The sequence below is a fragment of the Balearica regulorum genome, chromosome 17, assembly GCF_011004875.1.
Source record: "Balearica regulorum gibbericeps isolate bBalReg1 chromosome 17, bBalReg1.pri, whole genome shotgun sequence".
Lineage (NCBI taxonomy): Eukaryota > Metazoa > Chordata > Aves > Gruiformes > Gruidae > Balearica > Balearica regulorum.
Window position 1 is genome coordinate 3,983,900 of NC_046200.1, and position 21,394 is coordinate 4,005,293.

Below are 21,394 nucleotides of genomic sequence, written 5' to 3' on the forward strand. Positions count from 1 at the left end.
ATAACACCCACTGATAACAAAACATCAAAACCAAAGCTGAACATTTACTCTCAAGCAGATGACAAAAATATTTATTGATATTTTAGATACACTCATTCACAGACTCCAAAACAGCATTTGCTTGCTTCCTTCTCTATGCATACGGCCACATCCTGCTGGTTGGTTCCACACGTTACTTAGCACATTTGGCAGAATAGGTAAGTCTTGTAGTAAGTTAAGCCTCAGGTACTTAATTCTTATTCTTCCCAGGTTTAGTCTGTCCAATAGTAGGTAGAAACCTTCTTCTAGTGGACTGAGATGGTGGCACCACAACTGAAGTAGTGGATGTAGGGGACAAGGGGAAGATATACTTTAAAGTATCAAAGGCCGTACTACCCAAAGAATACAAAAAAACCCCCAATTGGTGGGACTGCTACTGGCCACACACAATCCCATTAAACACCACTTGCTGTGTCAGAGTAAGTCTTTTTTTTTGGTTAAAGGCATCTGAGGTGATTAGATAAATGGGCAGAATGACCTCGTTTGTAGTTATCAGGTACAGAAGATATTAAGAAATATTAAGACATCTAGCAGATTTAATTAACATGGTAGCTCCTTCAAAGGATGTCACCTCCTACTAGTCTGTCTCCTAGAACCCTGAATGGGTCAAGAAAAATGAGTAAGAACAGACTGTTAGCTTTACCTCTCAGAAGGATTAAGCCTCCCATCTCAAAAAAAAAAGGGGGACTACACATTAAGTGGGGAGGATAAATCCCTAATTTTCAGACTAAAATACTAACAGCAATCATCATATCTAAGTTTAGAAGCTTACAACACTGTTTACTGATTAGAAACAGGTGAGAGGAGAAAGATGAAGTCCATGAAGTTTTAGCTTATCGGTACTTTTGATGTCAGGAAACTCAGAGCAGCCATTCAAGGTGAATTTCTCTACAGAAGGGGAATTTACATGGGTTACCCTGTCAAAACAGCAGCTCTGAAACTTCACAATCGTAACTTTACAGGATCAATTCAGGAAGAGGCATGAGCACTTATCCACATAGTGCAACACCTTTGCTCTACATGGTCAAATAAACAAAGATGTCTAAATGTACAAAGGAAAAAAGTGTCAGTTATGTCATTATTTAGTCTGCGTGGAGTTTTGATCACACCATCACTAAAAGGAGGCACAACTAAAACTTGGTTAAGAGATACATAGCTATGCTGAATAGGCATGGAAAGTCTGAAGTAAACAGCCCCAAGCTTCTAAGAGAACTAGGGCAAAAAAAAATTCAAGATAACTTCTAGTCTACTTTTGCAATATCTGAAGGAAAGGTCTTTCTATGAAATTGAGACTCAAAGCAAAACCAAGGCTAAAAAAGAGACATGCCAACACCACACAAACACATCTTCCCCAGCCATCCTAAAATGGTGCCACAACCCATCGAGTCTGTTTCCAGTCAAGTTTAACATATCCAGGATGACACCGAACTCTGCATTTTTAACCTTTAAAAACACAATGGCTTGGCTATCTTAAGACAGTCTGAATTCAGAAAAAAAACATTCATAGCAGTAATACGTCCATTACTTACTTCAAAGTTCTCACTAGATTACTAGTAACAGACACTAGTATAGCAATTCCTACAATTCCAGAATAAGTATCTTCAGTTTAGAAGCATCCCTTTCTTAGCAGAGCCGTTTTCACGCAAGAAATCCCCCAGCTGCATCTCTCATGCTAACCCCAATTTTAACAGTCTAAAAAATTAGCAGTTGCTAACAATCCAGAAAAAAGCCAAGTAAAACAACAGCAATTGTTTATTTGTCTGTCAGACAGTTTGGACAATGAAATTTTGACTAGTTTCACTTATTTTGTTTCCGTACACTAGGAACAAAGCTGCATTGTTTGAAACTGGAACAAAAACAATTCTGAACTTCTAGAATTTTTACATTAAAAATCAGTGAATACTTAACACCAGTTCTAGGCCTTTATGAAACTTCCAAGCACCACTGCTGCCCTCCCCTCCTAATTTCTCCTCCCCCCCCAATATAGTTTTCATTTAGTAAGGAAATTAAATGAGGAAAAAAATACAGGAGAAAGTGCATCATGATAGCTTAGGGGTTTTTTTTTTTTTTGTGACGTACGCTAGTCAAGTCTAAAACGTTATCAAGCCGAAACAGCTCCATAATCTCACAAGGTAGGAGGCTCCTTAGTTAACATAAGTGAAAGCAACTCTACCAAGCTCTGCAGCTCAGCTTTGGCAATACTATATAAGGACCTGTTTGCCACATCTTAAAAATCTCCTAAAGAAAATACTTATAAGAAAGTTGAGAATATTACAAGCTGTTCCATAAGCGTTTCAGCAGTCAAAGAACTGTTTTGAGCATGCAGAATCTTGCAGATAAGGTTGTCTATGTTTAGTCAGACTGTCCAATGTCACTGAGCTAGAATCAACCTGTTAGATAAAACTACAAAAAAAATTTATAAAATTTCAACACCAGTAGTATCCAAATTATTTTCTTTGTATTAAGAAAAAGTATAAACTGCTGCCTTTTCAAAAAGGGTTATCAAAACATACCAAGCATTTTTGTAAGGTGCTCTTCTGCTGAAGAATATATCCTAAAACTTGATAAAAAGACAGTTTTGCTACCACTGCATATTATGTAAATAATTTCTGATTTAAAGATACAAAACCAAAATGCCATGTTTAATATTGTGTCATGTATCCATGCCAACCTGGCTCCCTCCCTCCATTTTAGCTTTGGTACAAAGCAGCAAAACAAAAAAAAAAAAAAAAAGACATTCTAAAACACATGTCAAGCAACCTGCTCTCCATTTCCCTTAAGAACCTTAAACAATGAAAAGGCTTTTGATTTATAGGTCTCCCAGTTACACGTTGTAACCCTGTATACCTAAAGTACTTATTTAAAGAACATAAGCTATAGTACCAGAACCTAGCCCAAATCAAACATCACAACCAACTAGGCACAGCTATTTCCAAACCCTTCAGACAACTGGCCTCTGTGGCGTACCCAACCTGCAAACTTCGGTTTTAATGCTTGGCCTGGGACACTAATGTAAAGTAATTCTGGTTCTCCTTTTATTGGAAGGGTTTTTCCCACTGGCTTTGTCAGGAATACATGCCATTTGAACTACGCTGGAAGCCACAATTTGTGTGATATTTTAAATGAAGCGGTAGAGAAAATACAGATACATCCCTCAAATTCTCTGGCTGTCTAAACTGTGAGCTACTATCAACCCAAAAATTTCACATCGTCATCTGCAGCCTCTCCAGAGGTGTAAGGGCTGCTAACCCCCAATCCCACACAACAGGATTCTCTGGATATCCAGATGGGTTCTGCTCATCTCACAGCTTTTGGCTCCAGAAGGCAACCTGGGTAACAACAAAAAAGAAGAAAACCAACCAACCCAATCCCTTCTGGTCCTTTCCAAGTCACCGTCCAATCAAAGAGTGAAACGCTAATTACTGAACTCGCTCATTCCTACACACTTTAGCCTCGAGACTAGTAGTTAACATTGCATTTAAATGCACAAAGTTAACTTCTAGTTTTTGTGAGAATGATTCCAATCCTGTAAAAAACATACCAGTTTTTCAAATGCTGGTTACCTCTCTAGAGTCAGAGCCTGTAAGGACATGAGGTACAGTTCAGAATGGGATTCAACTCTGCCCCAAAGCTCTCTTATGGCTATTTTATAAAATTTACAGTAGTCAGGATACATGGTCTGAAAATGTGAAATTCTGTATTTAAAAATATTTAAAATGTTGAGAGACCAAACAATGCAATGATTTGGCATGAAATCAGCTTTCAGACTAAATGGTTGGAGGTGATAATTTAGCTAGTAGTTAAAGCTTTTATGAAGTAAAAACCCAGAAAAGATAAGGGTAGTATCTGAGCACTAGCACCCTGCCTCAGTTTTGGCCTGGGAGCGGGTTCTAGGTGTATCTCAAGGCACAAGAAACACATTAACCATATCTGCTACCTACTTCAACAGCTTTCAGAGTAGCTATCAGCCGTTTTTGACACCAAAGAACCTGTCTGGACAACAGGACAAACTACCCACATTTTATTTTTAAAAACAAAGATTGCATTCAAATATAACATATCGTTCTGGTAAGGAAGAGATAGGAAAACAATCCAAATGTCATGCTGTTACACAGCCTCTGCCATAGTAAATAGTTCTTTGCTTTAGATCATCAACTATAGTTTCTCAATTTAGAGGGAAAAAAAGCTAATGTAAAACATTCATGTATGTATTTAAATAATTTTAATCTGGATACAACCTATGTACTCGAAAGCCAAACAGCCTACCACTGAGTTAATTCTTAACTCTAGAGCAAGTAAAAAAAAAAATTAGCATGAACAAACAACACAATCTGAAGTTGTCTAATACATCAATTCAATTTTTTTTTCCAAGCATTTAAATGATCAGCCTCATCTTTAACAGGTATCAAATATCTAAAACCAGCTAAAAAGAACCTACAAGTAACTGGAAGGAAGTACAAGAGTTCTAATTTATACCCTCAAACTGAACGTAGAACCTGGTCAGCTAAAAGTAATAATGAAACAACCGAAAAAAAAAAAAAAACAAACACCCCACAAGGCCTCTTCCCCTTCAGACTGTAAGGGCATTTTTATGTTAAACAGTTACTCACCCTAGCAACCTCTGTTTGAGGTGCGCTCGTTAAGAGTCACTGGACTTTGAGGCCGGGTCTGTCGCTGCGACGTCCGGCCCCACCGCTCGCTCCCCGGGAGCTGCGGGGCCCCCGGAGGGCTCGGCCGGGCGGGCCAGCCCCGCGGGAGGCGGCGGAAGGGTCCCCGGCCCCCAGCCTCGCCACCTTCCCCACCAACACGTGTTCCCGACATAAACTTCCGGGTTGTGCTCGAATTGGCTGCGTAATTGTGTCCCATGCGCGACTTTTTGTTTTCAGACCTTCATCTCTTTAAAGATCCCTCTAATAACGTTAGGATCCCGGAGAAGGGCGAAAGGGTTGCGTCTCACGGCAGCCTTTAGAGCCACTCAAGCACCATAAATCAATCCCCCCCCCCCCACGCTCCTTGTTTCACCAGAGCGGCTCCATTTCAAACCTTAACAATTAACCCAACCGCGGAAAGAGCGCACAAAGGCGAGCGGCGCGGACCCAGCTGGGAGACGCCGCCGTCCCGATGCCATTTTGCCCGAGCAAGGCGGATGAGGCGGGGGGAGGGAGGCCAGCCCCACCGCCGCCGCCGCCCCCCACCCCCGCGCCGCCAGCTCCGCCAACCGCTACCGAAACAGCCCCGCCGCACGCTTCCCCCGGAGCCAGAGGGCTTCGCCGCCCGCCCAGACGGCCCCTTCGCCCCCACACGCCCTCCGGCACAAAGTTTGCCCGACTCCCGGGGAAGCGGCGGCTCCGCCGAGACAGCGGCGCCCTCCCCCGCACGCCGCGCCGTCCCCGGCCCACCGGGGACCCCCGGCAGCGGCAGCCGCGCGGCCCGCCCCAGGCTGGAAGGCCACGGGAGACGCGGAGCTCGCCATCGGTACGGCGGGGGACAGCCCCCACGGCGGCGCCGCGGGGGGGACTGAGGGGAGGGGACCCCCGGGGGCACCGCGGCGACCCCGCCGCGCAGGAAGCGCCCCGAGGCGGCCGAAGCAGGCCTGCCGCCAGGCGAAGGAACGGAGCGGGACTCACTCTCTCTCGCTCTCGATCCTCCCGCGGCCGGTCCTGGAAGTCTCCGCCGCTGGCCCCGCCGCCCGCCGCTTTCTAACTCACCGCCGCCATCTTTGCCCTCCCTCCCTCCCCTCTCACAGGGGAGGGGGAGGGGAGGGTGGCTGGGGCCGCCCGCCGCGCCGCACCACGTGACCGCCGACGCACCTCCCCCCCGCCCGACGCGCCGCACCTTCCCCACGTGACACCAGCCACCGCCCGCCGCTGGCGCGCGCTCCGCGCCACGTGACTCAGCCCCTTCCACTCTGACTTCCCTCGTCACGTGGCTGGTTGCCGCCGCCGTCTCGCGCCCATTCGCCCCCCTCCTCTCCCCCCCCCCCCGCTGCCGCCGCCGCTGCCGGGCTTTGGCGCGCGCCCCCCGCGCTCCTCCGTCACGTGACATGCCGCGCCTCTTTCCTCCCCGCCCCGGCAACAGGGGAAAGCAGCAAGCTCCCCCCCCCCGCAAAAAAAACCCGGCGTCTCCAGCGTCCTCAAAAAGCGACGTCCGCGCGGGCGGGCCCGGCCCTAGGGCGGCGGCCGGAGTCGAGAGTGGCGATCTGGGCCCGGTTCCCGGTGGGTGGGGGAGGGGAAGGCGGAGGCGAACGGCTGCGAGCGGTCACGTGATCCCGGCCCCTCTAAGATGGCGGCTGCCGCGAGGACGCGATAGGCAGCACCCTCGCGAGATCCAGCTCTTCTCGAGGCATCATGGGGGGGGGCCCGGCCCTGAGGCGGGAACGCCGCGGCGATGACGCAAAGCGTGAGTAGCGCGCAGCCGCGCCTTATGTCCGCGCGGAGGAGGCCGCGCATGCGCGTTGCGCATCCGCCTGAGGCAGCGCGTGGCGTTGGCGGCGGTTGGGAGCTGAGCGGGCGGTCTCGGGCGCGGGCTGGGTGCGGCGCTCGGCCCCTGTGCTGGGGCTCCTGGCCTGAGGGGAAATGATGTTGTTTCGGCCCCCCCGCCCGTGCTCTCGCGTCTTCCTTCAGGCCGCCCCTCGGTTTCAGTGCGCTGGTGTTGCTGTGGAGCCGGGCCTGGGGGGCCTGCCTGTGAAAGCACGCTGAGGCGGCGTTGTAGGGCTCTTGAGTATTCCAGGGGAGTCGGTGCCATTCGGTGCCGTGCCGTCTTGGGGATACGTGCAGCCCTCCCCCGTGCCCTCATAGTCCCACGATTTTGGTGTTTCCCTCACAGGAGCTTCCTGGACTCCTCTAGGAGAATGAGGAGTGACGGAGCGGTGCTGTGCGGAGTGCCATCCCTGCTGACCAGTCTGGGAAGGCCACACCTGTGGGGATGTGCTGGCACGTGACTTTTCCCTTGCTGCTTTCAAGCTGCTAACATGAAATTTTCTGCTGCAAAAAGCTAACTATGAAAACCTGATGACTACTTACACTAGTTTTACATTTGGAGAGATCTTTTTAGCACTTAAGGCCCTCAGAATGACAGATTTTTGCAAAAAGAGACAGTTTTCCATTAGAATGTTTTCCCAGTTGTGTAGCATAGGATTTTTTAAAAAGAATTTTAACATAAAATTGAAGCAGATGTAAATAAAGGTGTGAGCAGTCATGAAATCTGCTTAAAATGTTTAGTACTGCTCACTCAATTTTATACAAGTTTACTTCTTTTATCTTTAGACAAACTTAACAAGGATTAAAATAACCAGTAAAGGATTAGACAGATTTAGGCTAAGCTATTTAAAGACAAAGCAGTGTTAATTAAACTGACTTAAGTAATTCAGATTAATCAGCGATGCTTCAGACACTAAATGGAGAAAAAGACAACAGAAGTCTGGCCAGAGATGAGAAGAACAATTTAAACGTCAGCGAATATCTTGATTATTGGCCTCTACACACTTCAAATAAAGGCACAATGAAGTCCAGTCCACATGTGCTGTATCGAATGTTAAATACATCTAAGCAGCTCCCTACGATCATGACAAGAAAGTGACGTTTTTTGATGTCTTGACTTGAAAAGATAGTTATCCATCAGGCCTGCGAGCGGAATTTATGATCATCCTCGACTGGGAGAGGTGAGTAATCCCGCTGGTGGCAGTGATGCTTCCTACTGGCATGAATTTGGCACGTGCAGAATTATCTGCAGGATGCTGTGTCCCTATGATTTTGCACGCAACTTAAGTATCTCACTGAATGGTTTTTTGTCTGAGGTGCTCTTCTTTTATCATTGGTAGATACTATTCTGAATGTAATTATATTTTATAATCTACAAAATGTAGTTAGTGCCTACTGGCATTTTGCTATATGATTTTATAAAATATTGTTGCTTAATGTAACACTCAATGGTTACCCTTAGGGCAGCGTTTTTACTCGCTTTCTAGTGGAGAGGTACAGTGGCTGAAACACAAATTGTCGATTGGGATTTCATTTTGTGAATAAGAAATTTGTGTAAATGCTGTGATATTTATTTAATTGCAAATATGACAGGTGCTGTGTAAGTGAGAACTGCAGCCAGAACTTGCTTGCAGGTGGAAATATTTATTTAACGAGCATGTCTTATGGGTATACTTGAAAAAAATTGAACTTTTGAATGCAAAGGTAACCAGTCCTGAAAAATAAGATTTTTTTTTTTTTTAAACTGGGCGAAGTGTTTATTTAGACTGCAGGAAGATTTTCTTTCCTTTCTGAGCAAATCCAATGCCTTCTTCATGAGTATTTCTTCCCTTCCCCCCCCAAAACCTATTTCACATTTCCGCATTAAAACGTAGCACTCTCAGGACCTGCCCTTACAGTACTACTGGAGATAATATTTAGGTCACTGGGTTTTAAAGCTGGTGCTTGTGGGAGTTGTGCTGCTCCCTCTGGAGCATGGGAGCCGGCCAGCACTTTCCCATGTGCTCTGTGTCCTGAGTCACGGTGACGGGTGGTTGCAGACAGACGCGTCCTCTTTGGGGCCATAGCAAATGTCTGACAGCATTTTAACTTCCCCTCAGTACCGGCTTTTTGGCCATAACTCCCTGAGGAAAGCCAAAGGGGGCAAGCCAGCGTGTTTTGTTAATTCATAGCGTGATCCCACCGTGCTGGTAGCAAGGGCCAGTTAGAGATGACGTTGTTTTCTTTGTTGCTCTAGGGAAGATAATTAGTTAGCTTGTTTTGCCCTCTAGTGGCGGCCCGCACAGTTTCCACGCAAATTCGGTTGCTTTGTTTAATATACTTACATAAAATCAATATTAAAAATATCCAACCCCCAAAAGCTGAGCGAAACCACAGTAAAGGTGTTTCCAGAGCTTTCCCAGGACATTAGGAACACTGTTCCTCAATTACTGCAAGAAGGAAATGATCATTAGTAATTTATGAAGATTTTTTTCCAGTCACATCCTAGCTATGTGAAAAGAACAGTGTGAATTGGGGTGGAAAAACCAGAGTAGTGTCTGCCAAGGGCTCAGTGCTCTTCTGGAGAGCTTGGGGTACCTGCCTTGATGGAGGAGTTCATCAACATCACGCCTAGCTCATGTCAGCTCGCTGCAGCCTTGTGTCCGACAGTTTGCAGGAAAACACCTAGTGGGTTTTTGTTGCCTGTCTGTGAAATGCGTATGTGCGTGTGCTTACGCACGTATGCCTTGTCGGTGAAGATGCAGACATAAGAAATGATGGCGACAATGCAGAGCTGGGTTTCTTTTGCCTTTTCTTGAAGGGCTTATTTATGCAGAGAGCTATCACCAAGTGAGGAGAGGGTAGACTGAAGCACCGCGCTGCCTTCTGATCCCTCCTCTGCAGTCACGCCGCATCCGTGCCTTGTCCGCTCCCTGGCTGCCGAGGGGTGGCCCGGGAAGGGTGAGGCCGTCCCTCCTGGGCACTTCTTGCTGAAGTTGACAGCAGGTTTTTTTCTGTTGTTTTTCTTAAGGAAAAGGATAGTTTTCATTTGTATCACCGCCCTGAACTGGCTGATTAGCCACTGTAGGAATGCCCAGGAGACAGGCAGTGGCCTGTGGCTGCAGATAAGCCTTTGGTGGGAAGCCATCCCGTGACTACAGCGCTTACCACGGACCCATATCCTGAGCACATGCTGCAAAGGGCTAACACAGATAAGAAAAACTAGTCATATTTTGTTGCTCAATATAATTGTTCTACTTAACGTGGAGCACCACAGAGGTCCTGTGTGGTAATTTCCTAACATCCATGATGACATCCAGTAACGAAGAAGAAACATTCGGTATCCCCTTGATCTGCGCGCCCTCTTGCCTCACTGCTGCTCTGCTCTCTGCAGTCATACTGTCCTGATTTTGAAGTGCGTGTAAGAGACCTGTCATGCGCTTCAGACCAGGGCGTCGATGCTGAAGGCTGTTTCTGGTGATGGCTTTGTGGTTTTGCCATGTTTTAGCTGCCCTTGTTACCGAACAGGGGTTACACAAAGGGCTTTGATGCTCAAGTGCAATGCTTGAGTATTATCTGTTCACCAGGCAAGATTTGAGGATGGAATTGATAGACTTAAATTTCAACCAGAGAGATTTAAGACAGACGTTGCGTAAAGCAGTCTAGTGACTTCGCAGCGCAGTTTTACAATCTCGCTGGAGCTCGGGGTCACCCGGATCTCCGCGGTGAGGTGGCGGGGGGCCGTGTGCGTCTGTGGCAGGAGCAGAGATCCACGTGCTCTGCGAGGAGATGCAGGAGGGAGGAGGTATTAACGGGACCGCGCAGGACGGGGTACATCTGTCCGCCTCCCCGGCGTCCGCCGCCGCTCCGCCGGGCACGGACGGGGCCTGCTCCCAGCGGGGCGCCCTACCCACGTGGCGGGGCTCTGCCGCGGAAGGGCGTTTCTTCTCGGGCAGCCAATCAGAGCGCCGGTTGCCCTTCGCACGGGCCAATCAGCGCCCAGGGAACGCACATTTAAACCCTGTTCCCGGGAGCTGCGACCATCTCCGTGTGACAGGGAGGGGGCGGGGTGCGGCTCTGCGCGCCAATCAGGGGCGCGGAAGCGATTATCGGCACACGGTTAAACCAATGGGGTTGCGGAGGGGAGCGCCGTGTCTTCCCAGCGGAGCGGTTGGTTTCGGCGGGGGAGCTTCTTGGGGACTGTCGGGGCAGCCCGGTCCGCGGGGGGCTCCTGGGCGCCGGGCCGCGCCGCCGCGGTCATGGCTAAAGGTGCGCGGGCGCGGCGGCGGGGAGGAGCGGAGCCGGGGCGCGGCGGGCTGTCGCGCCGGGCGTAGGGCGGGGGCTGGGCGGCGCGGGGCATCTCCGCGGTGCGGATGCTCCTCCCGGGAGGCGCGGGGCGCCGGGGCCGGCGGGACTCCTCCCCCGCGCGGTGTGCGCAGCTCGCCGGGAAGGGGCTGGGCCGCCGCGGCTCGCCCTGCCGCATCCAGCCCTTTAAACATGGCGCAGGCCGAGACGGCTGGGCGATGACCGCGGGCGGCCGCGCCGGACATGGCTCAAGTGCCGCTCTTCCCTCCTTGTTCCTAGGGAAGAACATGCCCAAGGCCAGGGCGGGCGGCGCGGAGGAGGCCAGCCCCGAGAGCGCAGAGAGGAAGGGCCCCGGCCGCCCCCGGGCCGGCGGGGTAAGCACTGCCCGGGCCTGGGCGGGCGGAACTGAGTGGGGCGGGAGGCTCCTGGGGTGCGCTGCGCCCTCCGCTTCACCCTGCGGTGCGAGCGAGCCGGCGTGCGGGTTGCCCTGGGGAGCCGCGTGGCCCCGGGCGCCTGGCTTCTGGGGGTACTCGAGTCATTCCCAAATCGGTTAACTTTATGTGGAAGCAGACTCTTTCGTGTTTCGCTGTGCCCTGCCGCAGCTGTCCTGCAAGCATAGGGCGCCGCTGAGGCTGTCAGCGAGCAGCCAGGCCCCAGGCTCGGCAATCTCTCCGTGCCATCTTCCCCGTCGTGTAGTTTTGTTAGAAGCAGTTGGCTGGAGGTTGACAGTCGCTTTCCTCCCTGGAAATAATTGTGGCTATTGTATTAAAACCCAGAGCTCCTCAGTAGCCCTTCATGTGCTCTGCTGTGCTGAGAAAATCTCTCATCTCAAGGGTCTCAAGCCTGGCACAGACAAAGACGTGGCAGCCGCGTCTCCGTAGCGCCAAGAACACAGCAGGCAGGGAGCTGGGAATGAGCTGGGAGGAAGCTTTGGTGGAAAAATAGTTGTTTGTTTCCTGTTAATGTTGTATTGAAAGCCAGAAGGCTCTGCTGGCAGGTGGACTGCTGCAGTTCACTGCTTCTGGCTTTTTCCGGAAATGCCCATATTTAAACTCTTCGCTAAATCTTTGAGAACTATGCAGCACAGGGTTCGCTGCTTGCATTTGTTAAAATGGAGTGTTTTCTTAGTACTTCATCCTTAAAAGCCCGTTTTTTAAATAAGTCTTGTCTTTCGTAGGCCTTTCAGAAATTCGGGGGTCAGGGAGTGTCTAACTGACTTGCTTTTCCTCAGGCTGTTCTACTGTAATCTTAATCTTTAGTAAAGTTTATGTGTGGACTAAGATTTGAGCCTTTAACTGGTCTTATTTTGTGTGTGAATCATGTACACATTAAGTTTGTTACTCATGATTATGATAATTATTAAAATCATACTATCTGTTTTATTGTGTGCTTTGTTTACTTTTTTTTACTGTTTGTGTGACTACATATACTGGAGTATTTGTTTAGTCAGCTATAGTTGAGCTATTTTTTTAACTATTGGGAACCTTTGTGTGCTTTTCTAAAAAAACGAATGCATGTTTTTGTTGTTTTAACTGGCTTGCAATGTCTGAAAATTGCTTTTAGTTGAGTCAAACCATAGCCAAGACAAACTCAATCTGGCCAAGTTGCATCTGCTTGTCCAGACACTGAGATTTCACAGTGGAAATCTGTATGCCCCACATACGCTACATAGTCAAAACTCGGTGAGGTGGCAGGACACTGTAAAAGCAAAGGTGACACGACTCCACTAAACTTTGCTAAATTTGATACTGCTCACCACTGATGTTCTTGGAGCCCGAGCCAATGTACAAACCCCGGTCTCTGGTGTTTGACCTTGCCAGAGGGTTTTACCATTTTCCTGGCTGAGCATAAGTGCGTTGTGTAGACTCTTTAATTTCTTTTGCTGTGAACAACTTTTACACTTTGTTTTATGAAATATAATGCATAAAAAGGCAGCACTGTTTATCTCCCAGACTTCACTGAGAGACATCACTCAAGTTAAATTGTGCAAAACTGATTCCTGTCTTCTGTGTTGCTCAGTAGAGCATATAATTAACTGCAGTAACATTTGACACCTCATGAGAGTGTTTGGGTAAGCTCATACCTCTCTGGCTATGAGAGGTACATTCTAGGCTTGGGCAATTTTTTTCTATGTTATTCGTGTTTTTTTTGGCTTACACTCTTGGAGACCACCTTCTTCCTGAGTAGCTCAAGGTTGGGTTTTTTGTTGGTGTTTTTTTTTTTTTAGCACCAGAGTTCATACTGTGAAACGCAGGGTGGAAGCTGGAGTTAGTTACGACTACCCTATCCTGCCACGTTTCATGTGAAAGTCCTCTTGGACTGAGAGTTTGCATTAGTAAAGCTCTCTGAGTGCTTACCACCGTTATGTTTTCACTTAGTAGAAATAGCAACAGCGGCAAGGATGATGCATTAAAGGAGCATAATTTGCATTAGCACTGTCAGCTGTCAGACCTGGTCTTTGCAGCGTGTTGTGGATACCAACTTGATATATCTGGCATCTCTGTGATGTACTGATTTTTGTGTGGGTCTGTTTTAGGAGAATGTGTTTATCGGTCAATCCAAAATCTACAGCTACCTGAATCCTAACAAAACTCCTGGTGCTCGCCCCCCGCTGCAAGAAGAAAACTCTGTCATGTATCACGAGGTGAAATGTCAGGGAAAAACACTAAACGAAACCTACAGGAAAGGAGATGGTAAGATTGCTCTTTGGATTGCTTGCCTCATTAAATGTGTTCCCTTGCCCCCAGTTTGAAAACTTTAATACACAGTCAAGATGACGAGGCAGCTCCCCTGGCCCAATTGCTTTCCCAGTCCTACAACTCTACTGGCAAACTGGGACTCTACAAAGATGAGAGTGTTCTTATCCTTTTCAAAACTTAAGTCACAGGTTTATCAGGCAATTTTTCTTCTGTTTTTTCATCTGGCTATATTTGTATTGTCTCTCTGGATATAGAAAGCTAATGCTTGCGTTGTCTGTATGCCCTAATCTCCCTGCAATTCTATTACTACTATGCTTCTTCAGGTCAGTGTTCGGTAGTTTATCTAATTTTTTTTTTGTCTGTTTTATTACCTAAAACTGGTTTATTCTAAAATTTGACTACTTTATACTAACTTATGTAAAGGCAATTCAAAGTCAAATCAGGTATGAGGTAGAGGTACTGGTAGAAGAAGAAACAATTCTTAAATTTTCAGGGTAAAATAAAGGCAGTGAGTAGGAGGAGCACAGATTGTGGATGCTGAGTGCCAGGCTTCATAGATGCTTCATTGTAGTGACTAGGAATGGGAATGTTCCATAAGTCTATGGGGGCGGGGGGGGAGGAAGCTAGTTTATGTTTAAAGGTGCATTTAATAACCTTGGTAATTTGTCAAAACATTTTGATACAAACACTTTTAGCAAGCAGGTATTTTAAGTCCCACTCAACACAGGGAATGTCGGGTTTTCTGGAAACTTAGGGCCTTTAGCTCTTCAGTTTTGACAAGAAAGTGAAGATGGCTTTAGCTTGTTCCATTGCTGTGGCCTTGCAGCTGTACTTTTCTCCAGTGAGATTGAAGCATCTGTCTCAGCAGATAGGACTGTTAAATCTGGTGATTTGCTTTAAATAAAAACTTTATTCAGCTTTAAGCCATGCTCACCTACCTCTAAATCAGTTGGCTGAGAAAGGAGGATGTGGTCATTGTACCAAGGTAGGATGCATGCAACCAAGAAAATGTTGGGTTTGTGTGGGGTACTTCTTTTAAGTCCCAGCCCTTTATCTCCTGTGGATTTTGTCTGAGTGGTGTTGGCCACTTGGTACCAGCGTCTGTAGCTACTGATCACAGCAGTGCAGGATTCAGAGAGGCTTCCTCCCCCTTGTTTGTGCAGGATCTTGATTAGCTTATGGCAACTTGACAATTTAGTATGCCCGATGCAAACTGTGCAGTTGTTTCAAACACTGCACTGAAGGTGCTGCATGTCCAGGTTTGGAAAAACTCTTGAGTCGCAAATCTAACATGGTAAAGTACTTGGGCTTTTGTTTACCCTTTCCCTTTCTCTGCTCATCCCTCCTTCTGTACTGTGTGTACTGTAGCAATGACTAGTCAAAAGTTGAGTAACAGTCTATCTGGGTTCAGCAGAAGGAGATTGTATCATTCCCTTCCTCTTTCTCCTGTTTGACAGAACTAGAAACTTGGACTAGAAACCATTGGAATTCATTTAAAGCACTCTGGTATAGATGATCCTAGGTTCAGAGCCTTACTTTATTTTCCTGTCACCAGAAAAAAAGAATGGTGGCAATATAATCGAAGGTGCTATGAAACCAGAAGACCAGAAAGATAAAGAAGGTGGGTGCAATACTTCGGTACCCTCCTCTGATCAAAACCAAGAAACTGTAGAAACTCAAAAGACGCCCCTGCCTTCAGACTGTGCCGATGAGGCCAATGCAAAGCCAGCTCAGAAAAAGATGGTTAAAGCAAAACGTGGACCAAGGAAAAAGTAAGTGACTTCTGGAGTTGTAAAAGCTTTTCTTCTGTGTGTCCTTTTGCACCAGGAGGCTTTGATCAGTATTTTTCCTTCAGGAACTAGAGTCAGACCTGTAATTTTACTCTTGTTTTGTTGCCTTTTTTTAAGCAAATGGTTATGTTGGGGGGAACAAATCTTAAAGGAGACTGCTTTGTTTTCTCAAGAATAATATGTTTGAAAATACAAAATAGTACCCAAAGTATTTATCTACCTTGCAGAGGACTTTTTTGTTTTTCTTGAAAGCAAAGCTAATGCATTTTATCTCAAGTGAAATACTTGCTGATCACCTATAGAAAAAGAAATTAATGAGCCATTGAGACCTACTTTCCTGTGGACAAATGGGAATGTATCTTGTCAGAAACAGAATGTTAGATTAATTACAGTTGGAGGCTTCCTGGCTGAGCTGATACTCTTTTTTTGTGATATCTGAGTAACGTGACCTAACATTAATGAATTCCTTGCCAAGCAGTTTTCATGACCTAAATTTTAGAGTGCCTTCTGGCAAGGCGTGCAGGGGGCTTCAGACTCGTAATGTGACCTTCAGTTGGTTTCCAATGACGTCTCATTCTTGTTGTTGAAGAATTAGTACTAGAGTAATGGAAATAGCGTGGGGAAGAAAAGAGGATGTAGGTTTTGACTTGAAGAGTAGTGATAAGAAACACTGATTCGTGTTGATCACCTTTCAACATACCGAGCTGAAATTAAAAATTTCTTAGATACCTCAGTCCTAGAGGTTTAACTTCACAAATTGTCTGAAATACGCCTATTCTCTATTTTTCTTATCCCTTAGAACACAAGGAAGAACGCCAAATCGAAAAGTGACAGATTATTACCCAGTTAGAAGAAGTTCCAGGAAGAGCAAATCTGAATTGGAGGTAGTGCTTAAAATAATGTTGCTGCTTCTTAAAATAATGTTACTTATAATGTTGCTGGTTAATTGACCGTTTGAGGAAGCGTGTAACTACCTGTAAATGGTTTCTATTGGCCAAATACAAATAGCACTGTGCACTGCGAGTATTAAGAACATTCTTAAAATTTGGAAATGCTGATCCAGTTCTTCTAGGACAGAATCTAGCTGCTTATATATTTTGAAGGGCAGAAATCTGTCTCTACCAATCAGTTTTGCTAGAAATGTGGGATAGTTTGGAAAAATGAGCGTTGCTGGCTAATAATTTCCTTTTAGCTAGAGAAAAAGCTACAAAAACTATCAACAATACTGTGGTTTTGTTTGTTCTTGTTTCTTCTGCAGACTGAGGAGAGGAGGAAAATAGATGAGCTCATTACAAGTGGGAAAGAAGAAGGAATGAAGGTAACTGCAATGTCAAACTGAGTAGCCGTGTACTGTTTATACAATATCTTGCTGTTAATCTGTTTAAGCAGAAAGCAGGAGAACTCGGTCTCAGAACTGCTGCAGTTTCCCGATAGTAAGATGAAAGTGGAGCACACTGTCTTTCCTTTTGGATGGGCAATATTTGCCTCTGAAGAATATGTATGTGCATCATTAGTCATAAATATTGAGGGGGCTTTATACTCTTTGCTTCCTTTAGTATCTCATTTCTTGGGTTAGCTTCCAAAAATGCTGTTAGTTATAGCATCTTGATTGTCATATGTTTTAAAGGTAACACCCATATTTATTGTCTGTATGGTAACAAATTCTCTTAGCCTGTTTACAGCCAGTGTCTGTGGGTCTTCATTATGACACTTGGGATAATGAGTTGTACTGGTTTTCCTCTCATTACTAGCAAATACTAGTTATTGGGACCAAGTACTTTACTCTGATCACCCTTTTTAGAATTTAAAGCAGAAATGGCTCCTAGAAGTGCAGAAGAGCTGTGATTCTTGAAAAGCAGTAGCCTGCAGTTAATACTGTCACATCTGTGACAGTGACAGAACTTTCTTGGAGTTGTCCAATTTATAGAGGGAGGCAGGAATAGTAAAGTATACTGGTGGGTGATAAATGTAATTTCTGTGATTGATCTTTCTGTTCCTCTAACTTTTTAATCTCTGTATGCTATTGGTGGTGGTGCACCTGAAATGGAAAAGCTTACTGCCTCAGCTAATAGGTAGTTTAAAAGAAAAAAAATAGATAACTCTGTGTATAGTTTATTTAAAGTAATTCTTAGTTCTTTGATCAAAAGATTTTGTATGAAAATACCTGGTAACTCAGTGTGTCCCAAACTGATCCTGTATTTCTTCCACAATGCTATGCATTGTACTTCTACAGCTTTGCAATACACACAAATACCCTGCTGTAGCAGTTTTTAATGACAAATCTGACTTGTGCTTATTTCCTAGTAAACAGCATATTTGCAATCATGTAAATACTTTCTAATTTCCCAGCTGATTTTCTTTTCAACTCAACAGATTGATTACATCGATGGCAAAGGGAGAGGAGTAATTGCTACTAAACATTTTAATCGAGGAGAATTTGTAGTTGAATATCATGGGGATCTCATAGAGATCACTGATGCTAAAAAGCGAGAAGCTGTATATGCTCAAGACCCATCCACAGGCTGCTATATGTACTATTTTCAGTACCTCAGCAAAACATACTGGTAAGCTTCTCTTAAGTGTGATAGTTGAGTGATAGAGGCTTTGAATGCCGCTAAGCCTTTTCTTGTTTTTATTTTAAAAAAAAAAGGGGGGGGGAAACCATGAATCAGGAAAATTTTTTGAGCACTGTTTCATGCTCCAAGAGCCTCTTGTACCTCTGGGCTGAAAGGAAAGGGTGGTGACTCAAATCCCTGTTCTCTGAAGTACAGCACAAGCTATATGGAGAGTTGTATCTGCTTGGATGAGACTTCCAGCTCTGCCATGGACTTCTGCCTAAATTTATACTCTTGTAAAATTAACTGGCTTTTTCTGAGTTGCAAGGATTTTGTTTGAAAAGCAGTATGGACAAACTCTGGAAGAGAAACATTTCCTTCAACTGTCTTTGACTGGGTCTCCTTGTATCTCTAGTACCTAACGCCTGCCCCACATGCATGCTTTGTCACTTTATTTCCTGTTCCATATGCGTCAAACTCAATTTCTCTCAAAGCAACTACTTGACTAAGTTCTTTCCTCCTTGGCTGATGTTACCGCATACTGGAGCGTGGGTCACTTAACCTATATATTAATTACCTTGAAGTGCCCTATGTTCTAAGATTCTGACTTGCAGTCTAGGGGCTATAATGATAGCTGCCATATAATTCTTTGTGCAATGAGTGTCGCTAGAGCTTTAGTATCCAGGTCGCTGGAAGTTGAGGATGTAGTATTTAGGCATTCTCAGCCTTCTGTGTGAGTAGAGACTCTTGCTGGCTTACACAGTGAATACTACTTTGCTTGGGCACAGCTTTCTTGAGAGGAGTGTATTTAAGGTGTCAAGCCTTTCTGCTGGTGTCTTGCATCTGGGTTCTGCTACTCCTTGAGCAGTTGAGAGCTGCTTGGAAATGGGCATCTCGGAAACAGTCCAAAGTTGTCTGTTTTCTGGGTTTTGTGCTAACTTAGTCTCCCAGAATTGCTTTAGTTTACCTACGCTGCCATATTATGTGCTGTTTAATCATATACAGAATATTCTGTAATGTCATGTTTTTCCTTCATTTTTCAAGCCTTGTGTGGATTCCTCATTCTTTATCTGATTTGCACATTTTGGTTTTTGTCCACAAGCGTGACTGTGTGATACACAGCAATCCTGCATTCTGCTCTTGTTCTTTCAGTGTTGATGCTACAAAAGAAACTAATCGTCTGGGAAGACTGATTAATCACAGCAAATGTGGCAATTGCCAAACAAAGCTTCATGACATTGATGGTGTGCCTCATCTCATACTAATAGCTTCCAGAGACATTAAAGCGGGTGAAGAACTGTTGTACGACTATGGAGACAGAAGCAAAGCTTCCATTGAAGCTCATCCATGGCTGAAACACTAATTCATCTTCTTTGGGTTATTTTTGGGGTTTGGTTTTTTTTTTTTTGGACTGAGTGCTCTACAAGGAGTCAGTGGATTATTTTTTTTCCTGTCCTCACTTCCCTCAGCTTTCTTAGTGGACTGCTTATGGTGTTCTGAGCTCCTTAAAAACTACCCTTTTGCTTTGCAATATTTAAATACCTATTACAGTTTTCCAGGCAGGCTTCTTGAATAATTGATCTTAGATTGCCAACACTTTTATATCATAAAAGGAAACCCTCCCTAAAATTTGAATACTTCTACATAGTGACCAGTGCCACTTGAGCATGCAGTCAAAGACTTGCACAGAAACGTAATCGCTTGGGTTGTGCTTCTGCTTTTGCAGTGAAATCTCATGCTCCGCTTTGTGGGGTGATGAATTTGGCATTAGCTTTATGACAGCAGATGTACTTCTGTACTCTGACTTGTACATCCAATGGCTTGACTGCTTCTTACAACCCAGTTCTGACAGGCTTCTCGGAGATGGATGCTACTATTGTTCTCAAATAATAATTTGTGGTAGGGATCAAGTTTTTCCAGTGTCATATCTCATGTTGGCAATGAACTTTAAATGCACTGGCGCTGAGGGAAATGGATGGTCAAATTGGCTGCTTTCTTCAGAGAAATGACTCCAAGCCAAATGAGGATGGATTTTGATAGGCTGGGTTGATACTGATTAGAAATGTGAAGACAGAACTTCACAGTGAGAATCAATGTTTGACATTACTTATTTTCTAAAATTTAAGATGGTACCTTTTCATAGTTGATGGCTGATTCTTGGAGGTGTCTTCCAGAGGATTTTAAAGAAGTAAAAGAAAAAGCTCTCTCCAAAAACTTTTTTATTACCTTCCTATGCTAATTAGCCACACCAGAAACTATTTATTTACTGTGAATGCTTGAAGTAAGCATAGCGGTTCCAAAAATAGGAGTCATCTTCATATGCAGCTTCAGACTGTAATGATGGAGTTCATGCAATGAAGAAAGTAGATTCCTTATTGCCTGGTCCTGTAGGTCTGTCCAGCGTGGTCTGGTCCCACTGTATTAAATGGGAGTTGAGCGCTTAGCATCTTGCAGATGTTTGTAACGTTACTGTTGGAGAACCAAATCTGTGATATAGGCAGGCAATGCAATGCAGGTCCTTTATGTTAAAGATGAATTCTTACCAGTTGGAATTTTTGCCAAGGCAGGCTTGGCATGTATGTAGATGAAAATGGCTGTGAGCCATCAGCCACGCTTGCTGCTGGAAGATGTCAGCAAGGGATCTGTGGCTCTGTTAATGTCTTCTGTTCCTCATGTCTTGAAGGCTGCTGCTGTTCCAGCTAATGCCCTCTAGGACAATCTTATATGCTTGCCTATGTGATAGGTCAAATAGCAACACCATCCTGGTTGTATGCTCCAGCAGCAAGAGAGGTGGCTTAGTGATGTATTTTTTAAATTAAAAACTTGAAGACAATGTCTCTGTAAAATAAAGAATATATTTATTATTGATGAAGTGGCTGCTATTGTACCTGTCTCCATTGCAGATCATTAGCATTTTGAAAGAAAGCTGTGAAAATCATTAGTCATTAAATGCTTTATATTATTTACCACTTAACACAAGGCAAGCTCATCAGAGACCGCCTGTGTGTTTTCACCATTTCTGAAGAGTTAACTGGAGACCTGTTACCTTACATGTACTGAGTTACAGGTAAGGTTCGTTGGCTGACCTCTTTGAGTTGGCACTGATTTTTCTCTGGTCTCAGTAACAGAGACTACAGTGGTGTACAGTATCATGTTTCACTAAAGCACTTCCCTTAAGTCAAAATTGGAATAAAGTGTTTCTTTTTCTTTATTTAAACATTTGCTTGTTCTCAATCAGCATCATTTTGTAAACAGGAAAGGGGGAAGATATCTCCCTATTTTACATAAAAAGAAAATTGTCTTCTCTGAAACGCTTAACTGGTAATCAAGCAGCACTGCATCGGAAGATGGTAATAAAGCTGATGTTGCACTGAGTATGTATCCTTTACTTTTCTAGGAATTGATATTGTATATAGCATATGTATATCAAAATACTTTTCACAGAAACATGCCATTTGGATTTTTAACCCTGCACCTTATAGGAAGGTTTCATCTTCTAACAAGGTGTAAAGCACTTACTTAGCAGGGAAAGACACCCCTGGGTTGGG

The 21,394-nt window shown here is 45.0% G+C and overlaps 2 protein-coding genes across 7 annotated transcripts in view; one reads left to right on the forward strand and one right to left on the reverse strand.

The window, feature by feature from the left end:
- SBNO1 (strawberry notch homolog 1) overlaps positions 1-5,877 on the reverse strand; it is a 33,733-nt gene extending 27,856 nt beyond the window's left edge. The window contains exon 1 of one of the 2 annotated variants that reach the window (XM_075770224.1): positions 5,667-5,877. The gene's annotated coding sequence lies outside the window, so the exon portion shown is untranslated. Of the gene's footprint in view, positions 1-4,649; positions 5,444-5,666 lie in introns of those variants that run through there. The other variant, XM_075770225.1, reaches the window with a different exon arrangement.
- A 1,682-nt stretch (positions 5,878-7,559) lies between these two features.
- Positions 7,560-21,220, forward strand: KMT5A (lysine methyltransferase 5A). 5 transcript variants are annotated; one of them, XM_075769324.1, is made up of 8 exons: positions 7,560-7,699; positions 11,082-11,176; positions 13,339-13,495; positions 15,057-15,273; positions 16,091-16,175; positions 16,550-16,609; positions 17,665-17,855; positions 18,999-21,220. In XM_075769324.1, the coding sequence occupies exons 2-8, from the start codon at positions 11,090-11,092 to the stop codon at positions 19,207-19,209; spliced, it is 1,008 nt and encodes a 335-aa protein (XP_075625439.1). In that variant the 5' UTR covers positions 7,560-7,699; positions 11,082-11,089; the 3' UTR covers positions 19,210-21,220. The 5 variants fall into 5 exon arrangements, with proteins under 5 accessions (XP_075625439.1, XP_075625440.1, XP_075625437.1 ...); XM_075769322.1 differs by lacking the exon at positions 7,560-7,699 and adding an exon at positions 10,205-10,302; XM_075769323.1 differs by lacking the exon at positions 7,560-7,699 and adding an exon at positions 10,645-10,766.
- The last annotated feature ends 174 nt before the right edge of the window (positions 21,221-21,394 follow it).

What these genes read in the sequence shown, in the direction of transcription:
- KMT5A (XM_075769321.1), top strand. Translation starts at nt 10,871, where the DNA reads ATGCTCCTCCCGGGAGGCGCGGGGCGCCGGGGCCGGCGGGACTCCTCC. An exon ending in AACCTACAGGAAAGGAGATG is followed by an intron (nt 13,496 to 15,056) that starts GTAAGATTGCTC and finishes TCCTGTCACCAG; the next exon opens with AAAAAAAGAATGGTGGCAAT. An exon ending in AGAGCAAATCTGAATTGGAG is followed by an intron (nt 16,176 to 16,549) that starts GTAGTGCTTAAA and finishes TTTCTTCTGCAG; the next exon opens with ACTGAGGAGAGGAGGAAAAT.